Source organism: Tarenaya hassleriana, unplaced genomic scaffold (assembly GCF_000463585.1).
Source record: "Tarenaya hassleriana unplaced genomic scaffold, ASM46358v1 Cleome3, whole genome shotgun sequence".
Lineage (NCBI taxonomy): Eukaryota > Viridiplantae > Streptophyta > Magnoliopsida > Brassicales > Cleomaceae > Tarenaya > Tarenaya hassleriana.
This window is the reverse complement of record NW_010966177.1, coordinates 911,550-923,209: the sequence shown is the minus strand read 5'-3', so window position 1 is coordinate 923,209 and position 11,660 is coordinate 911,550. Positions and strand designations below refer to the sequence as shown.

The 11,660-nt window shown below is 32.7% G+C and overlaps 2 protein-coding genes, 1 long non-coding RNA gene and 1 pseudogene across 3 annotated transcripts in view; 2 read left to right on the top strand and 2 right to left on the bottom strand.

Moving 5' to 3' along the window:
• Positions 1-1,396: 1,396 nt before the first annotated feature.
• On the bottom strand, positions 1,397-3,219 carry LOC104820086 (annotated as a pseudogene).
• A 3,151-nt stretch (positions 3,220-6,370) lies between these two features.
• LOC104818611 (uncharacterized protein At1g05835-like) lies at positions 6,371-7,288 on the top strand. The gene is made up of 2 exons (XM_010548245.1): positions 6,371-6,482; positions 6,797-7,288. Exons 1-2 carry the CDS (start codon positions 6,425-6,427, stop codon positions 7,105-7,107), a joined length of 369 nt encoding a protein of 122 aa, XP_010546547.1. The 5' UTR covers positions 6,371-6,424; the 3' UTR covers positions 7,108-7,288.
• Positions 7,289-8,218: 930 nt separating this feature from the next.
• On the top strand, positions 8,219-9,262 carry LOC104818610. Its single transcript, XM_010548244.1, has 2 exons — positions 8,219-8,319; positions 8,769-9,262. The coding sequence occupies exons 1-2, from the start codon at positions 8,253-8,255 to the stop codon at positions 9,083-9,085; spliced, it is 384 nt and encodes a 127-aa protein (XP_010546546.1). The 5' UTR covers positions 8,219-8,252; the 3' UTR covers positions 9,086-9,262.
• A 2,019-nt stretch (positions 9,263-11,281) lies between these two features.
• The window catches only part of LOC109116876, a 2,005-nt gene continuing 1,626 nt past the window's right edge, over positions 11,282-11,660 (bottom strand). The window contains exon 2 of the long non-coding RNA XR_002024449.1: positions 11,282-11,448. This is a non-coding gene — a long non-coding RNA (uncharacterized LOC109116876). The remainder of the gene's footprint in view (positions 11,449-11,660) is intronic.

The following is an 11,660-nucleotide window of genomic DNA, read 5'->3' as shown; positions in this document are numbered from 1 at the left end:
TTATTTTATTCTATATCGTCCATGTGGCACAGCCCGTATACTGTACACGGGTTACGGGTGTCACAACGTTTGGTATCAGAGCCACGTTCTTTCCTTGGGAAGGAATCGTGCTCATTACCTAACGGTTTTCTACGAAAAATGTTTTCAAACTATGTCCGAAGAAAATCCTCACCTATCGGGGTCCGTACATCGATGATGCAGAATCGGTCGTCAGTTGCTTAACTGTATTAAATGTGGTGCAGTGAAATGGCGCCACGACGTGCTAGGCTTGCAGCAAGGGCTGACGACGTCCCCGAACAGTCATGTCAAATCTTGTGGATAGCATGCGCTTTGTATCGTTTATAGTTGAAATGTCATTACTCATTATCAACATATCATCTACGTATAAACACACAATGACAATTCGATTAGGAGTGTTCTTAATGTAGATACATTTATCACTCTCATTAATCTTAAACCCGTTTGTCAACATTATATTGTCAAACTTAGCATGTCATTGCTTTGGTGCTTGTTTAAGTCCATACAAAGACTTAACAAGTCTACATACCATACCTTCTTTTTCCGGAACCACAAACCCTTCAGGTTGTTCCATATAGATTTCTTCCTCTAAATCTCCATTTAATAAGGCGGTTTTAAAGTCCATTTGATGGATTTGCAATTCATAGACGGCAACCAAAGAATTAACACCCGAATGGATGTAATTCTCGAGACTGGCGAATATGTATCAAAATAGTCAAGACCTTCTCGTTGTCGAAAACCTTTCACAACTAGTCTCGCCTTGTACTTGTCAATAGTACCATCATCTTTCAATTTTCTTTTGAAAATCCATTTGGAACCTAACGGTTTGTTCCCTGGAGGAAGATCAACCAACTCTCACGTATGGTTGCTTAGTATGGATTCAATTTCACTATTGACAACCTCTTTCCAGTATTGAGTTTCAGAAAAAGTCATTGTTTCCTTATATGTTTGAGGCTCATTTTCCAACATAAATGTTAGAAAGTCTGGACCAAATGAGGTAGCAGTCCTTTGACGCGTACTACGTCTAGGTTCTATCTCATTTTGTGCATCCTCTGTATTTACTTCCCGATTTCGCTTGGTTCCTTTATTAATTGATTCACATTCCCTTTTGTACGGGAAGATCGCTTCAAAAAATTCAGCATTATCTGACTCAATCACCGTATTCCTTTGAATATCGGAAATTTCAGATTTGTGAACCAAAAATCTGTATGCTTTACTTTTTGTAGCATAACCTATGAAAACACAATCTATCGTTTTCGGTCTTATTTTAACCCTTTTAGGGAAAGGAACATGGACCTTTGCTAGACACCCCCACACTTTGAAGTAATTCAAGTTAGGCTTTCTTCCTTTCCATTTTTCGTATGGAATGGATTGTGTCTTACTGTGGGGAACTCGATTGAGTATTTGAGTAGCTGTTAAAATAACTTCTCCCCACATGTTCTCGGGTAAACCAGAACTAATCAATAAGACATTCATCATCTCCTTCAATGTTCGATTCTTCCTTTCCGCAATTCCATTGGACTATGGAGTGTAAGGGGCGTTAGTTTGGTGAATAATGCCAAATTCCAAACATATTTCTTCAAACAGAGATACATATTCACCGCCTCTATCACTTCTGATCATTTTGACCTTTTTGTTAAGTTGTATCTCAACTTCATTTTTGTAATATTTAAATGCAACAATAGCTTGATCTTTGCTATTAAGCAAATAAACATAACAATATCGTGTGCTATCATCAATAAAAGTTATAAAAAACTTTTTGCCACCGCGAGATGGTGATGATTTCATATCACAAATATCTGTATGAATTAAGTCTAGATGTTCACTATTTCTCTCAACCGATTTGAAAGAATGTTTAGTAAACTTAAATTCAACACAGACTTCACACATTGATCGCTTACAATCAAATTTGGGCAACAATTCCAAATTGATCATTTTTCTCAAAGACTTGTAATTCACGTGTCCCAATCTAGTGTGCCATAGATTATTCGACTCGAGTAAGTAAGCGGAAGAATCATTCTTATTACCATTCATGGTCATTACATTGAGTTTGGAAAGTCCCTCAGTGAGGTAACCTTTTTCCAACATACATGTCATTCTTACTTATTACAAGCTTATTGGAAACAAAAACACATTTGAATCCATGTTTCACCATCAGTGATGTTGACACTAAGTTCTTCCGAATCTCGGGTACATGAAAAACATTAGTGAGAGTCACTATCTTTCCGGAGGTCATCTTGAGGGCAACCTTTCCAGTCCCTTCAACCTTCGCAGTTGTGGAATTTCCCATGAACACACTTTCTTCATCTTTAGCGGGAACATAAGATGAGAACATCCACTTATTGGCACACATATGGCGGGTAGCACCGGAATCCATCCACCATTCTTTGGAATTTTCAACCAAGTTAACTTCAGAGATTATGGCACACAAATCAATATCTTCCACTCCGGAAACAATCTCCATGATGTTAACATTGTTTTTCTTCTTGGTCTTTGGACCACGACAATCCTCAGCTCAGTGACCAAGCTTACCGCAGTTGTGGCAAGAACCCTTAAATTTCTTAACAAATTTATTCGGGTTATTCTTTTGGTTAGAAAAATTCTTTCTTTTCTTACCAACAGATGGAGCATGTTCAATGACATTTGCTCCTAAGACCGAGCTTGTCCAGCGAGCTTTCATTTCAGTCATCTTGTTGTCCTCTTCAATTCTGAGACGGACAATCAAGTCTTCAAGCGACATCTCTTTTCGCTTGTGTTTCAAGTAGTTCTTGAAGTTCTCTACGAGGGTGGTAACTTCTCGATGAAGGCAACTACTTGAAAAGCTTCATTGATCATCATACCTTCAGCAAGAAGATTCTGAACAATGATTTGCAGTTCTTGAACTTGGGTTGAGACAAGTTTATTGTCAACCATCTTGAATTCAAGAAACTTAGCGGCTATGAACTTCTTCATACCGGCATCTTCAGTTTTGTACTTCTTCTCGAGAGCCTCCCATAACTCTCGTGAAGTAGCAACTGTACAAAAGACATTATATAATGAGTCATCTAAACCACTCAAAATATAGTTCTTACACAGGAAGTCTGAATGCTTCCAAGCCTCAACTACCACGAAGCGTTCCTTTTCCGGTACAGACTCTGCCGGTTTAGAAGCATCTTCCTTGATGTATCTTTGCAATGACAATGTTGTCAAATAAAAGAACATCTTTGCCTGCCACCTCTTGAAATCAACACCGAAAAACTTGGCCAGTTTTTCCGCAGGTGCTGGTGCAGGAGGTCACTGTGGGTACAGCCACAGGCATAACAGCAGTATTTTCAGTCATTTTCTGAAAATCAGAATACCACTTTTTAGTATTAAAACTAAAAATATCAGAATTTTAAAACCTTACGGTAATAATTTCTGAACTCGATTATTTAACCACGCGGATAATAATCTCAAAACTTCAATGAGGAAACCATAAACTATTTAAGTGTTATTTAGATCGTTTCCAGGTAAGAGGGAGCCAACTCTAGATATAGAACGCATAATTATCCAACCTCTTTCCTTGGCAAAACTTTCTCACCGCCAACACTTACATATTTTTTTCGGCTTTTTTTTCCGAAATTGAAAAACTTTACTTTGTCTCCCCGGGGACGAAAGTTCGTTTTTCCACCAATAATAAGACAATATATAATAACACAATACACAGTCATTTCCTTAAGCTTGTTGGGTGTGTTATTTTATATGTCTCATATTCATGCATGGTTAACTTTCAATTTCATACCAAGACTTTCGATTTTAATAACTTTCAGAACATACAATCAAATCATGCATGCTATATACCATTAGAAAGATAATTTCGATATCTACGAAACGATATCAAGAACATGCAATTCTGATAACAGTACAGAAAGTTATGATCAAACCAATATCATTAAATCTATATGATTTTTTAAAACCGGAAAACCAAATCCGAACCCACGACGAACCGTGTCTCCTTAAGGAAATTATTCCCTGCGCGGTACATATGGTTAATGGAATATATCCTCTCAGGATAGGACGGACGTACCTCACCGGAGCAGTGGTACTACAAACTTCGGTGCCTTGTCGAACTCAAAGAACGGCTTGAATCACAAAGGGAAAATATATGTTTTCTTTTCTTTAGAAAACTCTTGTTTATTTTTCTTGGTGTGTAAAATGTGAAGACAAAGTCTCTATTTATAGGATTGAAAAATTGTAAAACTCCCAAAAGTCATAAATATTTTTGAAGTTTTAGAATATAAATGTGGAGAATAACATACAAAAATATTTGTAGTATTTCATATGTTTAACTCCAATATCTCGCAATATATTTATTCAAAAAGAGAAACATTAACCAAAAGACATTTACGTAAATATATTTTGGTTTTCCCAAAAACATTAGATTAAAGATGAAGAACATTAGATTAAATATGAAACATTCATAAAAGATCTAATAATGAATTAACGATTCGAAAAACAACAATAACAAAATACTAAACATTACAAAGTTGAACAAAGATAGAAAATGTTTAAACTTAACTCGATCAAACCCATTTTAAATCAATTGAAATGTTCAAATACGACATAAAAACAGATCTTTTGAATCTAAAAAACCCTTAAATTCATAGTTTTGCAAATGGTTACTCTGTGCATCTAAAAATGAAACCGTTTTTTTAAGAGAAAGAATCCAAAGTCTACGTGTACCTCGTATTCTTTTATATATATATAATTTAAATCAAGAAAAAATCTATAAGCATTGAGTCCTAACATTAATTTCTTACATTATTTTGGAACATATTTTATTCTTTCATTAAAAAATATGTTCTAAAAGCTTGACAATAATTACGTATACATCTCTATAATCAATCCCATCACTAATTTCTTTATTTTGGAATACCACATTAAAATTATTTGATTCTGATTAAAATTTATTGAATCTAGTTTTAAATTTTTATATTCGTATACTCATGTTCATATTTGTATGTATAGATTTGAATGAGATTTATTTAGATAAATAATATATTTTATTCTTTAAAAAAGAAATATATTTTATGATGGATATACTCTCCAAGAACAATCATAACACAAAACCCATAAGTTTGGAACTATATATATATATATATATATATATATAAAGAACAATAGAAAGAGAGAGAGACCCAATATTTTTTACCACATTTTTCCATACATAAAACCCATAAGAGTTAAGACATCTTACCATAACTCGTATATGTTTCTCTCATGCTTCGTTTCTTCTATTTTAAGACTATACATACAGATATATATATATATATATATGTGTACACATACAAACTTTTTTACTCATCGGAACACATATATACGTACATACACCCACATACATATTATTGATGTGGAGTAGAGAGAAGAGAGAGAACTGTCTACATTTCTAATTATAAATGTAGAGAACCTCATACACAAACAGAGCTAAACTGTTCAAATATATGTGTTAGAAAAAATTTGCTACTCTTGTTCTATAAATAGTGTCTGTTGAAAATAAAAAGAAAAAAAAAACTATAGTCGTGAATAGAAATCATACATATATTGAATTTGAACGGGTAACTGGTCAGAAACCCTAACTTTCCCCATCCTTTTTTTTTATGTATCGAGATCCCTGTAGTACACCATGTTTGGATTGGTGTATTTTTCTTTGATATTATCTTCCATTAAATCGATCTCATGTTTCTTCCATAGATTCCTAGAGAACCAATATTCCACATATCGATGATTTTTCTATTCAGATCTTATGAATTATCATTGGACACACACTATTAGATATCTCTACAAACTCTCGCTTATTTAGAGAGAAAATAAAAATTTAATACATTGAACATAAAAACCGTTTTTTAATTAGGAATTGATTATTCAATTGACTGAAAAATCTGCAATATTATAATAAGGAATTAATTATTCAATTGACCAAAAATTCTGGAAAAAAATATTTCATATTCTAACAAGGGACACGTGTCTCTTCCATATTAATCCACTATACTTTTATATAAGATAAGATTGATGTGTCACAGATACATTTTTGAAGATTTTGTTATTAATTTCCATAAATAAAGGATTCATTCGATTATTCAAATATTTATTATTACCATATAAGTTTTATTATTTTGGCGATTTGATCACGAAAATATCTATAAAAAAAAAGAAATAGAATCCCTCAACAATTAAATACTAGGTATCTCCAACCAAAACAGTCAAGTTTCAGTGGATGATCTTATTTTATTTCCAAAAACAAAATCCCCGTAATTTCGTCTCTATTCAATTTTAACCCCATCGTTTTCCTATAAATACTCTCCATCATCACCTAGAGTGGTCACAAGTAGGCAGCTACTACATATCCTAAATTCTAAGCTTATCATCAGCAGCTCTTCAGCATTCAGCAATGGCTAACGCCTGCAAGCTCCTCGCCCTTGTTCTCTTCTTCGCCCTTGTTGCCAAAGGTACACATACGTACATATATATATATATATATGCTATGATGACATGCACATGATCGATGTGCATATATACGTGCAAGCCACATCAATGTTCCGTTTCAAAATTTGGTCCATATCAAAGAATTCTTTGCATCCAAGATCATTGTTCCTACTACATTTTCATCTATATTGTACGGTAAAACATAAACATAATAATATATCAAAGTGGCATCGTATTATGTTTTGTCCTTAACTATGATCACTAAAGATATATTTGTTTTCACAATATCGAAATATTAAAAGCTAATTTCGCCGGGTTTTTTTTTTCGAACGGGCAGGATACGGGCAATGCTCGGTGGATAACCTAAGCCTGGGGCAGGCGAAGACGGGGCAGACGGTGAACGGCAAACCCGAGTGGAAAGTGAGTGTGAAGAATCCATGCCCATGCACCGTTATGAACTTGAAGCTGTCTTGTGTCGGGTTTCAGTCTACGTCTTCTATAGACAGCTCTGTTATGTCCAAATCAGGCGATGAATGTCTACTCAACGGCGGCTCCCCTCTTGCTCCTATGTCTGTGTTCTCTTTCAACTACGCTTGGGACTCCAGCTTTGATCTCACGATCCTCTCCGGTCAACCCCATTGTTCTTAGATTTTTACTTTATACTCTTATATATATATATATATATATATATAAGTATCTTTTTCATCTTCTTGTTAGAAAAAAAAAACATGAGATTTTGATTTGCAAAATCGTAATAAGAGAGAGAGCGAGCGGTTTATGATATGTCATTAGGGTTTTAACGGCTTGAGTTGTTACAATTTATTTGAATAAACCCTTGTCGATAATCAAAATTACCCTATTCTCATGCGGCCGAGTGACTCAAATTCGAATTCAGATTTATAAAACAAAGATTAACAATAAAAGGGGATATATTTTATATAAATATGCCCGAACTAATTACATAAAATCATTATATTTATATATATGTATATGTATATATATGTATATATATGTCAAAATTTATGATTATTTTTAAATTTGAAAAACATCTCTGATATTTATTAAACATTATATAATTATTTTTAATTTTTTAATAATATTTGGATTTTGTTACCCGAATTTACTTGAACATTTTATGAGGCTGGACACTCATAAATATAAGATTGGATTTTAAATACTAATACGGGTATATACCCATTAGTATGATCGCTTTGTGTAACAATTTGGGTATATTCGTAGAATTACCCTTTCCATTGAATTTTTTTTTTTTGAAATAGAAAATATACATTCAGTTTCCTAATATGTATAAGTTAATTGTTCTTGCGACGCACTATATAAATATGTATTTCCTTATTCGTTAAAATGCACTTTCCATTTTTTTATGAGATTAAATCTCGTCTCATTAATGACAAATAAATCTATTAATGGAATATACACCCATTGGTTTCTGTATAAATATTTTGTTTTCCTCATTCAGTTCTTCTAGATATGGAATAAAAATCTAGGTTGCATACGTCTCGTGTAACCATCATTTTAAAAAATAAATTAAATTTATTTTGACCAGTAAATGAGCAAAATGGAAAAACGTAATTAATGAATGATTCTTTCTATATATTTTAGATCCTGTGCAATTATGAATCTGCTCTTTAGTTAAATACAATGGATTTGAATATTAAATATATATGTAAATTTCACATATATATATATATATATATATATATGCACATGTATATGTAGAAAAAATTGCCAAACTCGAAAACATAAAGTCGAAGTACCAAAACTCCAGAGAAAAAATGGCGGCTCCTCTCAAATCTTTGGCTGCTTTTCTTCTTCTTCTTCTTCTCTGTATGGTTAGTGGAGGTACAAAGAAAAACTCTATGTCCTTCTTCCTTTGATTTCTAATATATACATACACACATAGGGTTTGGATGCATTCGGTTGATTTGGAACCGTTAGTTGATTTTAATCGGTTTGATTCGTTTTGGTTACGATTGGATATAATTAGGTCTATGAAAAATTATATTCGAATAATAATCAAATATAAATTTGATTTGGTTTGGTTTGACTTGATTGTTGTGATATATATAATTCAATTCAGATCGGTTATAACCGGTCAATGAACAAACAAAACTTAAAAAATAATGCATTACAAACAAATAAAAAACATCAAACATTATATGTGTCTCTAAATTAGATTGTCTATACATCACATATAGAATATGGTATGTATGTGTGGTTAATGCATCATATATATATATATATATTGTATATACTAGCGCGTGGGAAACGTAATTAAAACGAAAAAACAGGAAGGGGTTGCACATACAGCGGGATTCAGATCGGGACGGAGAGAACCGGGAGGGAGATAGAGGGAGAAGTGGAGTGGAAAGTGACGGTGACAAACACGTGCGACTGTCTGCAGAAGCACGTGACGCTGTCGTGCAAAGGGTTCAGTCCGGTGAAGAGAGCGGAGCCGTGGCTGATGCTTCAGCGAGGAGACAGTTGCCTTCTGGTCAAAGGAGAGGCTTTGCCCGCCAAAGCTTCCGCTCAGTTCACTTACGCAGGCCAGCCTTACATCTTCAGGCCCATCGGTTCCATGGTGGACCCCAGTTGCAACAAGCCCTGATCTTCATATGATCTGCCTCTCTCTAGTTTTTTTATTTTTTATTTTTTATGAAATGATCCAAAAATAGCTTACTATAAAATACGACACGACAAGGAAGACACGTGTCAATATACATTTGAGAAAATTTTGGGATTGTGAAATTGAGTTTTTGATTTTCGTAATCAAATTTTGACCATCTACGGATATTAACGTCATTCGGTCCACCCAATATTAATAAGGCATCCGACTTAATTACACAAATTCTTACACTAATCTAGAATCATATCGTTTCATTTGAAATTTAAGTTTATTAGTAATTTCAAAGAAATTCAGTTAAGATTTTGTGTAAATATAAACATTTTAAAAAAATAACTCTATCCTCTTATAGAGAGGGAAGACCACCGAAGAGCGAGAAAAAACATTTTTTTTTTGTTATTACAAACAAAGGATTAATTATAACTTTAAAAGTTTTTGGATTTTATGGCCCATTTTGTAAAATGTTACATGGAAGGGAAAGTGTTTTGTTCTTAAAGGCCTTTAAAGGCCCATGACCCTTTTAAAAAAGCAGCGGTTTTAGAAGGCGTTATATAAAAAACAATGCTTTGAAGTGTTTAGCTAAATCTATCTCTATATATAATAGTTGGGTTTAAAGGTATGTGGCAAAGACACCTAGGATATATATCATCGTTCATATATAATTTATTTTAAATTTTTATTTAAAAATCTATTAAATTAATGAATAAATGTACATAAATAATACATTAATAGTTGTAATAAAACATGAAATAAATAATAAAATTAATGGAGGTAAATATACCTCCATATTTTCAAGGTAACGTGTATATATAAAAGTAATGAGGAGTTAACTATTTTGTTTCCTAAATCTATTATTTTCTAATAAATATGATTTATGAGTAGAAAAAAATGTTTAATATATATATATATATATATATATATATATATATGTGTGTGTGAGACTTTTTTCCTCATTTAAACTGAAATCGAAATACAAGCATGTAATAAACATTTGCAGAAAATAGATTATTGAAAAAAAAACCTATATATATATATAATATTTTTTTAACATCCATTTTAGAAACAATTAATAATGATTTTAATAAATATTTTATATTAGTATATTGTTATTGGCCATCATCCATATGGCAATTTATTAATTATCATTGGCCATTTAATAAATAAGTTGCAAAATATTTATATTATCATATCTGTAATATAAAAAAACGAGTAAACATATTATTACAATTAAAAAAAGGATAAATTTTATGTTTATAAGCTTACAATTATATTTTAAATTTATTTGATATCTTTATGATTTTATATTAAAAAAATAATAAAATAAAATATTACATAAAATGAAATGTAGATACATCATCAGTATGCGTGGAAGATTTTTATAATCTAATTGGTTTTTTTCAATCTTAAACTAATAACTAAAAACTAAACAAATAAAACTAAAAGAAAAAACATTTATTATTATAAAAATAACTGAAAAGTAATATAGTATTCCCCAAAAAAACGCTAGTATTCCCACTACTCCACTAATGTTCCACTAACCCACTAATGCGGACAATCCATGTGGAGTGGTAACCCCGACTACGGCGGCGATCCGTAGAGGGTTATTACTATTGGTCGTGTTTTAGTAACCCCGACTACGGCGGCGATCCGTAGAGGGTTACAAAGATATTTTTGGTTTTGTTTTATAAAAGAGTTTTGAGCTACGTCTGAGGAATACTGAATGGTCCTAGAGTCTGAACTCGTTTTAAATAATTGAATAAAGAAAAGATAAGAGAAAAGTTGAAGAAAAATGAGTTTGCTTGAGTTGAATGTTGATTGTATTTGTTTTCTATTTGATTGTCTATATTGGGTACGGAGGCGAGGTTTATAGTCTTGCGACTTCACTGAGCTATTCGCGTAGCTCACCCCTTCCTTTTTTCCCACAGGTGAAAGCTGAAACAGATTGTTTTGGTTGGACTCGATAGTTGCCAGAAACACGAAGAATTTGATTTTCTATTTTTACGAGTTTAGAATTTTAGACTTATGTTATTTTGAATTTCTGCGTCGGAAATGCGTCGTTAATCGGTGTACATGATCTGTCGAAGATTTGCGACAGATATAACTGTAGGTATCGGTCGCATAGACTGTAACGACCCAAAATCCGGTATTTCGGTTATTGATGAATCGTCACTTGGGTTATAAAAAAAAATACGATTTACTCTAAAATCAACCATCAAAATCACATGTCTACAGCGGAAGTCTAAAATAACATAAGTCTAAAATTCTAAACTCGTAAAAATAGAAAATCAAATTCTTCGTGTTTCTGGCAACTATCGAGTCCAACCAAAACAATCTGTTTCAGCTTTCACCTGTGGGAAAAAAGGAAGGGGTGAGCTACGCGAATAGCTCAGTGAAGTCGCAAGACTATAAACCTCGCCTCCGTACCCAACATAGACAATCAAATAGAAAACAAATACAATCAACATTCAACTCAAGCAAACTCATTTTTCTTCAACTTTTCTCTTATCTTTTCTTTATTCAATTATTTAAAACGAGTTCAGACTCTAGGACCATTCAGTAT

Coding starts and splice junctions, on each gene's coding strand:
- LOC104818611 (XM_010548245.1), top strand. CDS start 6,425: ATGGCTAACGCCTGCAAGCTCCTCGCCCTTGTTCTCTTCTTCGCCCTT. Junction 6,483..6,796: donor CTTCGCCCTTGTTGCCAAAG/GTACACATACGT, acceptor TCGAACGGGCAG/GATACGGGCAATGCTCGGTG.
- LOC104818610 (XM_010548244.1), top strand. CDS start 8,253: ATGGCGGCTCCTCTCAAATCTTTGGCTGCTTTTCTTCTTCTTCTTCTT. Junction 8,320..8,768: donor TCTCTGTATGGTTAGTGGAG/GTACAAAGAAAA, acceptor ACGAAAAAACAG/GAAGGGGTTGCACATACAGC.